Raw genomic sequence first — 15,942 nt, 5'->3', positions numbered from 1 at the left:
CCAAAAAGTGCACAAAAATTCGTCTTCAAACCAGTCACGAAATCGTCTTCTAGACACAGTCGAAAAGTGTATCAAGAGACGGCTTTTCCATAAATTAATTTTACTGAAGTGTTAGTTTTCGTCATATTTTCGTCCTTTACACTGTGAAGAGGATACGGGTAAACAGCCTCGATGAAGCGGGTAACAGTGGCAGAGACAGAAATATGCGACATGAGAAAATGCGACAAAGTGGATCTGTCGTAAAATTTGGATTTTTTTAGCGCAACATTTTTGAATGTTAATTTTCAAGAATTCGATTTGAATTGATTGAACACAAGAAATAATAAATATTTTCATAATTAATGCTCGCAACAGATCAAACCTGGCCTGAAACAAGAAAGTCTAATTAAAATCATGTTGGGTTGAGGCTTTTAATTGATTGATCACAGGAATTTAATCAGAGAAAATCTCTTCACATAAACTGAATCAGAAAAAATCTCAGATCTAGAATCTAGACCGACGGGATCATATGAAATGAATCAGGTCGTTGGAGTGCTTTCCTAGGTTCATATCTCAACGTAACAATTTCTTTGGATCTATTCACATAAAACCAATTTTAATGTTTATGAGAACGAGAACATTGGCCATGGAATTTTTCGTTTTTGAAAACATTTAACACCGAGTTTATTATTTATGAGAACACTGTCACGGGTGGCACATTATTAATCAATTATTAATATAATAAAATCATAACTTTGCACACTTTTTCACACACAAAACGAAAAATCATCACAATCAACCACATCAAAACAAAAAAAATTAATTTAGAATTTTCACAACTGTCACTTTTTCGTTGAACCACTTTGTCGCAATATGACGCAACGACAAAACGACTCTGCCACTGTTACCCGCTTCATCGAGGCTGTTTAGATACGGGATATGGTCGTGTCCAATGCATGGTTAAGACCATTTTTTTTGCATAAAGATACTTTGCCGTGAGCGAGGCTCTTTTTATGACAACATTTTCCATCTTACTATTGAATTGCAAGTAATTTCATTGATTTGCAGAGATTTAAAATTGAAACACAAAATTTTTAGTGGAAAGTTGAATTTGGCGCAAGTCCTATTTTTAGGAATTTAAATTCTTAAAAGTTCCAAAATATTCTCGAAAAATAACTTAAAATTCGTAAATTTCTGAATTTACGAATTAAGTGATTGTAACGAATTTTTTAGAATTCCTAAAAATAGTTTTTGTATTGCCCATAATTCTTAAAAATTCCGAAAGTGAACGGATGCCATGTGGCATGGCATCCGTTTGTTAGATGACATTCAAAAGAAAATGACCCGAAAATTGTCAATGAAAAATTTCATTAAAACACTTATAGATCATCTTCAAGAAAGTATTCCGACGTAACCTCACTTAAGTTTCGTTAAATGTTTCGTTCGTTCATTCATTTGTATGACGTTTTTTTTAACGTTGATGCCATTTCCTAAGGTGGATGGCATTTCAACCGACTTTGAAGATGATCTACAGATTTAAGGTGTATGGTGGATCAAAGCCTCTCGTTGGAATCGTTGGACTTATGGAAATCACTTTTTTTTGAATGCCAAATCTTCCATTGAAAACAAAAAATATTTATTTCTGACTGAATTTTCTTCCCGGTAGGTCTACTAAGTAGTTTTTATTTTTTATTTTGACTTTAATTTGGAATTACAAAAAGGGAAAAAAAATAATCAAAAAGATAAATCGAAAAAACTGAATCAGATATCAAAATGAACAAAACTAAATTTTTGAATGGAATGATGCAAATAAATAAATAAATTTTTTTACAAGATTTTCTTGCTTGAACATGAGATATTCCGAGACTTTTGATTTAAATTTAATATTTTTTTTTGGTTGTCGTTTTTTTTTTTTAATTACTTCGCTTTTTTGAATTCGTTATACACAAAAAATAGAACCGACTGATGTTTCATATTGAATGTAAAAAGAATCATATCCATACCGAAAACGAAACATTTATGAGTTTTACATTATTTGTGAGCATAATTGGGGACCTAGGCATTTTTTTTTGGTTTTTATTTGTTGGTTTTTTTGATTTTTTAATAATTTTTTTGACGATTTTTGAGTTTGTGATTTTTTTTTTGGTTGGAAATTATTTCGTTGATTTTTGTTATTTTAATGATTTTTTTTTGGTATTTTTCTTGTCCCTGCTCTTAGATTGTAAAAGTTTCGACGAAAAAAAAAAATTCAAACACACAATACACACTACTAAATATGAAACATCATCGATTTTTCTAAAAAAGAAAGAGAAAATTTTGCGCGGAAAAGTAGAACAAAAGAGAAAAAAGAACAACAAAACGAACAACATAGATTAAGTGGCACGGATTGATTTAAGAAATTGATTTTTGGCATTAAATTGTTCGGCGAACGGACATAATCCAATTAGTGGTTTTTTCGCGTCTTTCACACTTTTTTTTTTGGTTTTCTTTTCTTCATTTTTCTTCAACGGGGATCATATTTCTTGTGCATTTCATTATTCATTTCTAACATTTGCCACGCTAAAAGATATCTGAAATATTTTTTATGGATTTTAAATCGATTTTCTTGTTTTCAATGTCTTTCGTCTTAAACTGTCTTGTCGTATATTGCTTTTGTGTTTTTGTTTTCATTTTTTTTCCCTAAACTAATTTTTTTTCTAAATTTCATTTTTACTCTAATTATTGTTAAGAATTAATCACAGCCATATTTTGAAGATATTTTTGACTTTTGTTTGAATGTGTTAGCTCTGGGCATGACTCGAAGGTACAAAATTATTCGTTTGTTTCCTTGTGCAACAAAACCAAAACATTTACAGAGATGATCTCCGTATCATTTAGGTAGGAACTAAGATTTGACAATCGACATTCTTATGCGTTCTCCGAGAAAAATAGAATTCGAATAATGCTGCCACCCCTGAAGTAGTTAAGTTGTAATAAAACGAAATCTGACAACACTGCAGGCTATCTTGTAGGCTAAATATACGTCTATATGCAACTAATTTTACAACTATTTAACGATTTTTGGTAGAAGGCTGAGAAGTAGTGACAAAACTTTGAGAGCAGCTTTTGCCACTACTTCAGCCAGAGCCTAATATTTGGTAATCGTTTTTGAGAATTTTTGGGATTTTAGGGAATTTTTGGGAATTTTTGGAAATTTTTGGGAATTTAGGGAATTTTTGGGAATTTAGGGAATTTTTGGGAATTTTGGGAATTAATTCCCAAAAATTCACAAAAAATTTCTTTTCTTTGCATTTTAATAATTAAATTCTCGTAAAAGATCAGGAAAAGTTCAAAAACCTTTAAAAACTATGAACAAGCAAAAAAAAAATTGGATTTTTTTTGGAATTTTAGTGAACTTTTGAGAATTGGTTCCCAAACATTATGCTCTGAAGGATATGTCGATGTACTCGCACCAGCCAGGGCGTATACTCTACTTGTAGGTCTCTCCAAAGCCGACATTAGTACAACACTACAATAATTTAAGAGCAATCTACATTCCGACCCCCTATGAAATACTTTTTTGATGATAACTTTTTATTCGAATTATTTTTGAAAAAAGTGGCCTCATCGTTTGGTGCCAGAACATATAAGGTTTCGATAGCCACTGGAATTGTCCAGATATATGTAGTGTACTGAGAAAAAACTCAAAACTCCTAAAATTTGTGTTTTTTGTGATATTTTTTGGACTTTTGAGTTTTCTCGGCGCAGACTGCATCAATTTTGACAATAAACCGCGAGCCTTTGTCTATATTATTTTTATTTCAATGAACACATCAAAAACACACTGAAAATGTATATTGATATTGGAAAAGTGGAATTTGAAACTCTTAATTTCAGTTTAAAAAGCCGCTCCAATTTTGAAAAAATCTCGCGCTTGAAAAAAAACAATTTCGTGACTGAACAAATTGGGATGTTTTATTTGTTGACAGTTTGTTTTAATTGTGATCACCGAGATAACCAAAAAACCAACACTAACAAACAAAATATTCCTATCAGCTGACAGATACCTAATATCCCATTTCGATTCTTTAGAGTTTCCGTACATGAGTTCATCATGGCAGTGATTTCTTTAATTAAATTCTACAAAAAAATATAAAAAGTTTTTATAACAAAACTAAACTTTTATTAAAAAAGGCTCGCGGTTTATTCTGGTGGCTATCGAAACTTTATATGTTGTGGCACCAAACGATGAAACCACTTTTTTCAAAAAATATTCTAATAAGAAGCTATCATCGAAAATATTTTTCATAGAAGGTCGGAGTGTAGACTGCTCTTAAAATAATTATTTTTGAGTTATAGCCGCAAAAAGGTTTTCGGTACCCTCTGACATGCTTTCACCTTTGAACACTTTAACCGAAAATTTAAAAAAATGTTCGAAAAAAATGAAAGATACGATTCTCTAGAATTGAAGACGAATCTATCACTCCTTAAAATCGGAGACCACTTGTTTCCCTATCACCATCACCTCCAGTTTTGGCGATATGCCGCTTAAGCTCAATTTACTGAATATATTATATTCAAAATATGTTCTGAAATATTTGTTGTTTTTTTTTGGGAATTTTAGGGAATTTTTGAGAATTTTAGGGAATTTTTGGGAATTTTAGGGAATTTTTGGGAATTTTTGAGAATTTTTGGGAATTTTAGGGAATTTTGGGAATTTAGAGAATTAATTCCCAAATATTAGGGCTCTGACTTCAGCAAACCCAGTTGTCAAACTATAGCTGCAAAAGTAGTGGCAAAGCCAGCTATAGTTGCAGAAGTAGTCGCAAAACCATCATTTAGCAACTCTTACATCTACTTCAGTATTTGAGCTGAAAAGACGAAAATGTGGCAAAAATCGTTGCAAGAAAACGTATTTAGCCTACAATCTAGCCTTAACCACAGTGTTGCCAGACTCCGTTTTTTTACAATTATTTCAATAAAAGAGGCTATCTGCACCAAATACCTACGGAATATATTCAACACGTGCGAACATAAGCGAGTATTTAATCCGGGCTGTTTAGTATTATCCAAATTCCATTTTTCTCGGAATGGTGGGTCATCAAATAGTTACAAATTGTTAGAGAGTTTCAAAGTCGGCAATTTTAAGCATTCGCTATCTAGTTCCAAAGACCGTTGCCAATCTTCAACGGTAAAAATACTGGTGCTGAGCATTCACGGATGCTTGTCTGTGCACGTACCTTTATTAAAGTAACGGACCTTTATACGATTAATATTTAAGAAATATGATTATAGCAGGACGAAGTATCCATTTTTCTAATCCGAATCCAGGCAGGACCTATTTGTGAGACATATATTTTCCTAAAATGTAGTCACATCGACTAGCCGAAGGCTCACTTAAAAACTGTTTCATACGAACACACTAAGTACACGAGTTTCATAGTCAGACTCACATGCATGATAAACCATGTAAGCAGTAGCTGGTAAGCAGTGAGTAGCTGGTCAAACAGCTGACGCAAAGTCATACACTTCGGTTAACATTAACTGTAACTTGAATGGAGAGACTGACCTATTACCTTCGAAATGAAAGCAAATTGAAATGACAAAATTTCAAGGCAGTCTCGTACCTTACGAATGATTTCAAGTGCTTTTTTGATCGATTAAAATCTGGTGTTTAAATAGAGTTCATGCAGAGCCGGATTAAGACTCTGGGCGTCACTTGGCTATTTGATTTTCAGCACTAAGCAAAGACATATCGTTGAAATTTCCAGCGCCAGTTTTCACCAGTTTTTTTCAGCGCCAAGGGGCTAAGCTAATACGTGCTAATACGGCTTTGAGTCCATGTTATATGTAGATCAGGTACAGTGGATGTATCGAGTGTGCCAGTTCGAGAAAGACTATTGATAAATATGGGGACCGCTCACAACGCACACGAAAAATTACGTATTTGAGACTCTGCTTCCCCTGCTAACGTCAAAATGTATGGCAGAGATTACAAAGGAGATTAGTGTTGCGTGGAACTTTCTACCAGAAAAAGATTTTCCAGTGGTGCCGCTTTGCCACCTCTAAATTGAAGTACTGATAAAATCACACGGAGCTATAGTTAAGTTCCTCTTGTACGATTATCGGGATGGTTTTGGAGAATTTTTGAAATTTTAGTATTTTCAGAATCTTTAGTCGGAACGACAGCTCTGAAAAACTTTATCATTTTCTAACAATGTGTTGACACACACCAAAAATCACCTTCTAATTAACTAATCACATCCGCAGTCATGCCCAAATTTTAATTAAAAATTAATTAACGACCGAATTACGTTCGATTTTGTCCGTTTGCAACGGCATTGTAACTTAAGCTAATTCAGTCTTATTGCATCTTGACCCAAGATTTTAAAAACGAAAAGGAAAAGAAAAGAAAAAAACGAAACAAAAAACAAAAATCGACCGATAAAATGACTTACTAATATAGTGTGATGTACACGTACCTCGCAATTCATGTCGTTCACAGAGACAGGATGCCTGAAAAAGTAACTGTGTCGTTAAGGGTATCGAATGTCCAAATGTACAAAAGAAAGTACTTTTCAAATCCCTGGTGGTGTACAGTGCCTCATACGACATGGTAAAAACGCGCCGGACCCATTGGAACTTGTGAGGATCGTAACAGGAATGCGCCGTATTGGTGAAATCAAACGGCTCTGATGAATCGGAACAGGGAACGAGTTTAATCGAGATTCATTGTCGCCAGTGGACAGTGGAAAAGACTCACCTTCGATGCACAACTCCTTCCATTGATTTGGATCGTTCTTCGGACTGTTATTGGTTTTACACGATTCAATCGGAATGGTACACCCCTTGCGCACAGAGATCGCCTTGGTGGAAAAACTGAAAGACCGGAAATTCGGTTAGTCGATTGAACGAATGCAAAATCGAAGTCTGGTCGTTCTCACTCGAAATTGGTGTAGTAATCGAAAAATTGGAAAAACAATTCGCCTAACGATTGCTTATTTTGCGAGAACCATGGCGCCAAATCCTCATGCATGTCGATGCTTTTGATTTCTTGCTGCTTCTACGGAACGATAATCCGGCATTGTACAATCGTACATTTGTGTGTCGTCAAACAATTCGAACTCACCTGGAACTTACTGGGATACAAATCATGCAGACAAGGCAAAACTGGTGGACTAACAGCACATTGAAGAAAATGAATGACCATCAGCACCAACGAATAGCTGGAAATTGTCATCTCCTTTGCATTGTTGATGCCGTGATATTGTGCCCAAATTTTAACAACTAATGCCAGCGGACGCAACCTCCAGTCCACTGAAAGGAATGATTTCAATTAAATTGTAAATCCGGACGCTATACCGGGAGGTGATCAGTATGTGACTTACTCCGACCATAACAATACATCAAATGAGTGTTTTGCACGCCCACGTAATTGTTGTAATTCAAATCGATTTCGAATTCGTGGAACGTATCCTTGAATCGTAAAATTGGCACCTTTGCAAGAATTAAATTGAACTCGCCGTAAATTGCTGCGCGGAGACAAAATTATTTTGTTTTGGAATGTTAATAACGATTGGTGACATTGAGGTAAGATGCACGTTCACTAACCGTTTCTGCTCAGAAGTTCTTTGAAGTCGTTCAGTATTTTTGCGGAATGTATTCGCAAATCGTTACCGAAGTAAACTTGGCTATTCTTCGTCGAATCGACAAGGCACATATCTACGTCTGAGACATCCGACCCGAAACCGGATATCGTTGAACCCACCATATACAGTGAATAGTCCGAAAACGATTCCTTGAACATAGCGTTGCAACGTCAGAGAGTTATCAGAAGCCACACAAAAAGAAAAATTTGAAAATTTACCTGCACCGAGCAGTACATATTCTTCCACATTTTGATCTTTTTCATGTACGTCCCCTCCTTCTGTTGGCACAATAGAAATTTGTCCCACACCTGAATCGACAATCTGTCCCATCTGGTGCCATTTGTCAAATTCTGCGGCGTTTCCTTAATTTCCACATGCGGTGCCCGATTCATAAATCGATCCGGCGGCGTGTAACGTTTGATGCCGGTGTTGGTGCCATTCTTCGGATTCACTCGGTTCGTCTTGTTCACTCTACAGCAACCGTACATCATCGAATACATTATTGAGTTTTAATGGGCGGGGCGGTCTTTTCCGGGGATGTTTTGGAAATTCAATTTTGCTAAATTTTGTGATCCAGGCGGTAATTCTTCAGTGACAGAGAAATTTTGATCGACGACGATTTAGCGACAGTGAAAAATGAGAAATAATCGCAAGAAGACATTAAACATTTTCCACTACCAACAAACACGCCCCTCGTGGTGGTCTTGTGCCCAGAATATACCAGGATTATCAACAAAGCATCGGACACTATGTACCCTGTGCTTGATCAATAGAGTCCGAGAGTTGACAGAAAACGTTGTTTGCGAGGCCTGCTGAATTATTGTTAAATTTTGTCAATCCAAAGCACTTGAAGTGGTTTTATGCCTTGTGAATGTTACAAAGTATGTGAAACACTGAAGGTAATGCGAATCCGCAGATACGCATGGAGCCCAAGTTTCGGATGAATTCGAGTGCAGCTCAAATGCAGCAAATGCAAATCTTTAGCGGAACACAAAAAATGCGGAAGCCAAGTTTCAGTTGACTTTATGTGCAGCGTCGTATGAAGTTTAGTGTAGCGCTAAAGGTTTCTATAGAACTTGGGTTCCGCATTTTTTTTATCCGCTGTGTACACAAGCACCCTCAGTGTACTTTCAAGCAAAGTTGATCAGGCTGGCACACTCATTTCGCTCTCCGAAAATGTGATGAAAAACCGGCGAGAAGAATAAATTTTTCGGGAACAATGACCGCCCCTACTCCGACCAAACGACAAACAGATTCGGATACCACAAAAATTGCTCTTACCTTTTACCGTCGAGAACGTTCGTAACAGTGATGAATTCGCCGGTGCTCGGATCCGAATAAGTAATGTGCTGCTGATGCGGCAATCGACCGGCCGGATAATATCCGTCAGTTCTCAACCAATCGTACGAAAATATCGGATTCTGAACACTTTCCATATATTGATGTTGTGGCCACGGACGGCTTATGTATGAAACGTCCCGTTCGTGGGCGTACGCTGTGGTTGGGGTGGTGCGTGAATCTCCTTGGAAAGATTTTTAGTGAAATTAATGGACGAGTTAAATGGCGTGTAATGTGACCTGTTACTTTTCTTATTCAACGGCACCGACGATGAAGACGACGATGATGATGAGGAGGAATAATGGTCACGCGATGGAGAAATATTCTGCGACGTATCCGAGTTAAACGATCGGTGACCGCTTCTCGTAATTGGTTGGTTATTTGCCTGACCACCCGACATGTTCGCCATGTTACGTTGGTATTCATTGTTGTTATTGTTGTTGTTGGTGATGTTGTTATTTTTGCTATAATTGTTGTTGTTGTTGGTGGTGGTGGTGGTGCTCGAATTATACGTCTTGTCGGACGATGTGTTGGTGTTGTGGTTGTTGTTATTGTAGTTACCATTTCTCTTCGATTTCGTGTAGTTCGAGTTGTACATCTTCTTGTTCGAACCATTCTGTCTATGCGAATAGTTTGGTCTGTTACCGATGTCATTATGCTTGGCATTCGGTTGCTGAATTTGCAATTGATTCGAATAGCTATGGTATTGGCTGTGATAATTCGAATGTACGGTGCCAATATGCGGCGAACTCATGCTGATTGGAACGGTCACAGACGATGTACTGTACGGTACAGAGGCCGGATAGCACTGATAGTTCTGATAGCTCAGACTTTGATCATCGCCGGGCTCAGTTCTTCCATTGTTCTGTCCCCTAGGCATAACCGCTCTTGACATTTGGCGAACGGTGTTTATATGCTGAGACTTGCTGTGTGTGACGTGATTGGTTGACAGATTCGTTGATTTCGTGGGTGTGCCGGTTATTTTATTCGGTACACTAGCGACTGTTAGGTCGGTTGTCGACGCACTTTTCATTTGATGAGCTAACGGTAAATTTTGTTTCCTCTTAGTCGATGGTACAATTTGATTGTTTGTCGATTTCGTAACTATTATGGCCCTTGCCTGACTATCAGCACATCCGACTGTATCAATATCCGAATTTTGTGAATTCATTTTTTTTTTGGTTTCTCGCTTTATTCTTAGAACTTTGGCGTTGTGAAATTTTCTGATTCTAATAATCAATATTGGGTCAGTGCAAGTTTTCGATTCCGTAGTTTGGCCAGCAATTCCCGCTTAATATTTGGTCGGCAAAGTATCATATCATAACAAACATACATATAAATTGGTAGGATTCCGGTGTGCTCTCTCAAACCATAATCTCATAAGTGTTGGCATGCAGACACACTTTTTCGGGCACTTTCAATGCGATGTTTATGAGGGAAGGACTAAGTTAATTTTTTTCTTATAGATGTTGCTGAAGCATTGCAATTTTTATTACTCGGATGATATGTTCTATCTGAAATGAAAACAGAAAATTTTAATCGTCAAAATGATGAACAGTAAATTGTGCCTGCTCTCGATTTGATTGATTTTTTTTTCTCTGTTTGTTCCAAGGAAGGTTCATCAGGATCCTAGGATTCCTTAGGAAGGTGTCTGCTTTAGTGCATTGATGTAAAAGTAGGAAAGTAGGTCAGGGTAGTTGTGATGGCTGATAGAATCTCACGACTCGTTGGACATTTTTTTTTATCTTTTGGGAATAGTGTCCAGTGAAACATGAAACTTCTGTTTATTTCAATCGAAAATTTCGCAATTTCTAATTCAAGGGGACATGAAAGCTCAAAGAAAAATTTATTTTGAAAAGCTGTTTCAAAGCTCCCAACAAATTATCTTCTTTGAAACGTATTAAGCAAAATATCTTGCACCTAACGTCGCACTGGTTCACAAAATCAATGACGGCAACAGTTTTATTGAGTATTGGGTATACGAGTCGCTTAGCACCTTGGGTCATTTAACTTTGCGGTCTTCGAGCGCACAATACTAGATGACGATTGGACAAAGAAAATCCTTTTGAAGTAAATTTTTGACGCGAAAGAATCCTACTTCAACTTTGAATATTATTCATAAGTGAAAAATACCTAAAAAAATCAATTTAATCGAAAACTAGGATCTACATAAAATCGAACAATGCAATCAAACAAACGATCACGTGAAACGAAATATGGAGGTGAAATAAGCGATACGATCCGACCAGAAACACAGCTATTTATCGGTCTATTTTCCTATTTACAACTATCGCCCTTGTGTCTACCAAACTTTAAATTTATCTGTTGTCTCCAGCACATAAATTTCGGGTCTTTTCTGGATATCAATTCGATCTCAAGCGAATAATTCTACAAAGTTTTGGCATTCTCTAATTTCAGTTGTTATTGGTTAGAGGGCCAATTATCAGAATAATCGCATTAGAGGACTAATGAAGGTTGAAGACAATTAGGCTTTAAAGCGTCGCAAAAAATACTCTGAATCTGCTGAGCTTAGTCACTGGTCTGTTCAATCAAAAATCTTAGAAGTCGATAGATCAGTAGATAGATCTCTAGACAATTGGGAATATCAATGAGGCGAAAAGGTTGTAGAATTTGGCATTTTCCTTAATGAAACCAGTTTTCGACTAAAAACAAGAAACGGCGCCTTTAAGCTTCTTCGTTTACTTCTTCCACCACACACTCAACATTTTAGCCATCATACGATGTATAGGTATTTACGGAAAGAACAACCAAAACAAGCGATTATCGAGTTTCCATTCTTTCAATAAGGCAACCGAATGCTTTTCCACGAAATTATATTGGTAAACAATGAGAACCAACCGTTATTTTGAAACATAACATTGGCAAACTGAACAAAAAAAACTCCCGAAGCGAAAATATGATCCGATGAAATGGAATTAAAATGAAATGAATTTCCCGAACGAAATTTGAGGAAATCGAATCCGCATTTTCGACATTTTTGTGTGAAATGAAAGTTCTGTTCGTTGTACGTAGACGGTTTATTTAATCACTTGCGGGCATGAATTGAAAATGTGAATTTTTGTTCCCCCGAAAATGAACAGAATAATAAGCAGCCATTGTTTTTTTCCTCCAGTGCAAATGTATCGAATTTGTTTTCCATCACTTTGATCGTAGATTTAATGCGATAAATGAATGAAACGGGTCTTACCGAATTTATTTCGTCAATATTATGAACCAATACGAGGTGTTTTATTTTAAAAAAAAATTCTTTTTGATTTTGTATGTAAATTTAACCAGCAATACTTTGTCCATCAGATTCGAAAATCGTCATGCCACTATTTTGTCAAAACTCAAAAACTGGATACCAACATATGTACATACAACACATGAGATGAGCTATTTATATCGATGTATATTTATTCGCTCCATATGATGTTTAATATAAAAATGTCCAAAAATATGAACCCTCTCCCATTCTAATTCTCTCTCTCTCTCGACCCTCTGTTTTTGCTTGTCATTCGCTTTTCGTTGAATCATCTATTTTTTGATTAAATTCAAATAACTTGGCGGCGAATGGGGTTGAACACTTTGAACGAAACGTTCTTTTTACCAATGAAAGTATACTCTATCAAGCTTACGATATTTATAACTATTCTGTTTTAGCAACGGGCTATTCAAACAGCTAAAGAGATTCGTACTTTCATTACTTTTCACACCAGTTCTGACATTGTGTTCTTATATTTTCCAATATTTATAGCAATAATGCACTACAAGAACCCTTTGGGCGATTTTATTGCCCACAAATTATAACCCTGGCCAAAAACATCAATCACAAATATTTGTGGACGATATTCACAACGTTTTTGGCCAATAATATTATTAACTTCTGAAATTTTGGCCCTGTACGTTAAAAGATGCAATTTAGTCCTGGATTATATTATCGCCAAGGGGGTGTCACGATAATATCGGCCTGATTTGGCCTCGATTTATTTGAAAAGAAATTGTGTAGAAATAGAATAAGTGGGTGGAATTAAACCTGCACGTAAGCCTCAGATGGGCATGCGTGTAGAAGTTTAGTTTAGAACATCCGAATGGTGCAAAATCACTCGTTTATGTCTTGAATAAACGGACAGATCACTCTGAATGTCACTCACACCCGTACATGAAAAAGATGCGGAGCAATAATATCGCCTTTCTAATCTTTCTTTTTTCAGGTGAGTCAGTGGGTCACTGACTGAAAGGAAATGTTTGTAGTTTGCCGAACATGGTAGGTTGAATATCCGATTCTTCGTTGTCGATCTGTTGCTCATAGCCGTTATAAATGAACTTTCAATCTTGTAATGAAGCTTTGAATCGGATTGGATTTATGAGAAGGGTGTTAGCCCAAGTCAAGTCAAGAAGATGATAATATTGCCCAGAAGATGATAATATCGTCCACCAAATTGTGTGTGATATTATCACCCTGTGAGGGCATAAAATCGCTGTCGTTAGATCAATGAGTTCAGGAATTTTAATTTTTGTCTAATTCTGTATTACATTTACTCCGGTACTGTCCATAAATTGTGACACAAAAGCATGTCTTCTTGATACAACGTTCATCTCAACAATATTTATTCAAGTGATGTGGCTTAAGTATGTTTGCACAGAACGGGTAATAATTTCTGTTCAATTTCTGTTCACCCTGCAAAAGTGAATTGCGTAATAAAAACGTGTGTAAGTAAGGCGGTACGTTATTTAGCTCTTATGGTACGTAAAAATATCAATAATATAGCATTCTGATTGGCTGTTTAAAGATAGTCAATTAAGACACGTCGATACTAGCTTTATTTAAGAAAAATATTCCACGTACCTCAGATATTTAAGAAGAACATTTTCCAGTCGAACAATCGACATCAGTTTCGTTGCATTGAGCACAGAACAAGATGCAGTTAAAGATCGTAATTTCACTCGTTGCGCTGGCTGTGCTTTGTGTTTCCACTGTTCACAGTGGTAAAATTTTCGGCTGTTACAAAAATACGTGCTTCAAATACTGTATTAACAGGTTCATAGGACAAGGCAAAATCAGTATTGACACAGATTTCACCGACGAACACAATTGGTGCTACACAGGGACTTGGGAGGAAAATGGTCGAACGAAAACATGTGAAAAGGACGGCGATTGTCACTGGCAACAATACAACTGTGTTGGTAGTTGCTCTCATTATCTTTTTAGTTGAGCTTTTTCCGAATCGAATCGATTGATCTCGTCACATGATTATTAAACGACTATTTCATGAAATTCCAATATTTTTTATTTACATGCCGCTGTCTGGTCTGATCTGCTGTATTTAACTTTATTACCTATGATTTTGTGCTTATTGTGATCGATTTCTCTTGTTATTTCCTTTGTGGGTGTTTCGCTTAAGAGGAATCTTCACTTGGCAAATTTGTAGCCTACATTTGAACTCAAAAATATTATATTTTTGATGATAACTTTGCACTCGCATCCTTTTTGGATGAAGTAAAACCATCGTTTGTTGTTGAAATGTGTTGTAGCTTTCAATAAAATAATAGAAAAGTTTGTGGTGATGCAACCTAAGTCAGAAAAAACTCAACGGCGAACTAGTTCGCTAAAATTGACACATATTTTAAGTTTTGTCGGACCGGGTTTACACAATCACAAACGTTTCTATTATATTCTTTATTTAACGCTAACACATTTCATCAACTAACGATGTTTGTACTTCTTCTAACGCACTTCAAGCATAAGTGGTACCAACGCACTTCAAGCAAAAAATCCTTTGGGTGACAGCTGTCAAATAGAGTACTATTTTGTATGAATAGTTTTTCCAGATTTTTTACAGTCCAAAAATTTGTTCGACACACTGCTCAGTTTCAGTACTCTACTTAAAGTACCACTCATACTTGAAGTGCGTTGGTGGTACTTTAAAAAGGGTACTGAAACTTGACAGTCGACAGTGACACAACTGTAAAACACTGTAAAAAAAACATTTTAAACGAAACAGTAATCTTCAAGCCAAAGTGATCCATGTCGACAGCTGCCAAAAAGACTACTATTCACGCCGTAAGTGCGCTTTAAATTCAAACATAATCATATAAACGCAGAAATAAATATATAACGCAGACTTTTAAATCTCTATTCCAACTATACCAACCCAAAAAAAACTAAATGTCACTCATTTGTTTGTTGATTTTTCCAATTTTCAAAAATCATAAAATGGAATTCTGCTGGTATGTTAATTGTCTGCATTCTTCATCGAATGAATGTACATTTCGAAAGATGCCAGCTGATTATTATTAAAATACAAAATTATCGATGAAAGGGATATTAACGAATCCATTATTCCCAATATGAATGAAATTGAATGTAAACAATGGATCACGTCAACAAAAGAATTTGGATTTTTTTTTTGCATTGGCAGTCATGACTTTTTCCTGAACGTTAAATCGCCCCCGATGCGTTGCAAAATTTCAAATATTGAGCGGACCGATGGCGTGAATTTTATAAGAAATTGTTTTTTTTTTTCAAGTGTCTTACAGTTGCATGACACAGTATCCTATTTACAGTACCACCACTCATGCTTGTAGTGCTTTGATCGATGTCGAAAACGTATTGTGAGCTAATCTGAACAAACTACTGCTACTACCGGTAAATTGAGTCATCCCTAACAGTTACAATGATCTTTAATTCTTTTCTTTTTATATCTTTCAACTAAAATGATAAAGAGCTCGAAAGAGTACTCGTAAATGTGTTCATAGACGCACTGAACGCTAGGTCAGTTCATTGTGGATTTGTCATTAACCATTTACTTGGTAGTTTACCGTAATATAAAGCATCCTTAATTGGGTAGAGACTGTTGTGATTCAAAGGGGAATACCGAAGACCAATTAATTATAAGTTTCATTGAATAATTTCTTATAAGTTTTGAAACATCCTTTAAGGTAAGTTAAGACAAGTAAAAACCCATTTTTACTGACAATTCGTATGACATGGGAA

The 15,942-nt window shown here is 36.0% G+C and overlaps 1 protein-coding gene across 4 annotated transcripts; it reads right to left on the bottom strand.

Annotated features, from left to right (window-relative positions):
* Positions 1 to 1,801: 1,801 nt before the first annotated feature.
* On the bottom strand, positions 1,802 to 12,320 carry LOC119074476 (GATA zinc finger domain-containing protein 14-like). 4 transcript variants are annotated; one of them, XM_037180620.1, is made up of 13 exons: positions 12,154 to 12,315; positions 9,192 to 10,459; positions 8,889 to 9,129; positions 7,826 to 8,078; positions 7,570 to 7,756; positions 7,347 to 7,490; positions 7,088 to 7,275; positions 6,903 to 7,021; positions 6,722 to 6,837; positions 6,534 to 6,650; positions 6,426 to 6,474; positions 2,945 to 2,954; positions 2,348 to 2,550 (listed from the first exon to the last, which is right to left on the bottom strand). In XM_037180620.1, the coding sequence occupies exons 2-11, from the start codon at positions 10,114 to 10,116 to the stop codon at positions 6,458 to 6,460; spliced, it is 2,307 nt and encodes a 768-aa protein (XP_037036515.1). In that variant the 5' UTR covers positions 10,117 to 10,459; positions 12,154 to 12,315; the 3' UTR covers positions 2,348 to 2,550; positions 2,945 to 2,954; positions 6,426 to 6,457. The 4 variants fall into 4 exon arrangements, with proteins under 4 accessions (XP_037036516.1, XP_037036512.1, XP_037036515.1 ...); XM_037180621.1 differs by lacking the exon at positions 2,945 to 2,954 and having other exon boundaries at positions 1,802 to 2,549; positions 6,417 to 6,474; XM_037180619.1 differs by lacking the exon at positions 2,945 to 2,954 and having other exon boundaries at positions 2,348 to 2,549; positions 6,441 to 6,474; positions 12,154 to 12,320.
* Between the last annotated feature and the right edge of the window lie 3,622 nt (positions 12,321 to 15,942).

This window comes from Bradysia coprophila, unplaced genomic scaffold, assembly GCF_014529535.1.
Source record: "Bradysia coprophila strain Holo2 unplaced genomic scaffold, BU_Bcop_v1 contig_151, whole genome shotgun sequence".
Taxonomy (NCBI): Eukaryota; Metazoa; Arthropoda; class Insecta; order Diptera; family Sciaridae; genus Bradysia; species Bradysia coprophila.
Note: the sequence above shows the minus strand (reverse complement) of the source record. Positions and strands in the feature narration are given on the sequence as shown.

Coding starts and splice junctions, on each gene's coding strand:
- LOC119074476 (XM_037180617.1), bottom strand. CDS start 10,116: ATGAATTCACAAAATTCGGATATTGATACAGTCGGATGTGCTGATAGT. Junction 7,757..7,825: donor ATATGTACTGCTCGGTGCAG/GTAAATTTTCAA, acceptor GCTATGTTCAAG/GAATCGTTTTCGGACTATTC. Junction 6,651..6,721: donor GAAGGAGTTGTGCATCGAAG/GTGAGTCTTTTC, acceptor CCGATTCATCAG/AGCCGTTTGATTTCACCAAT.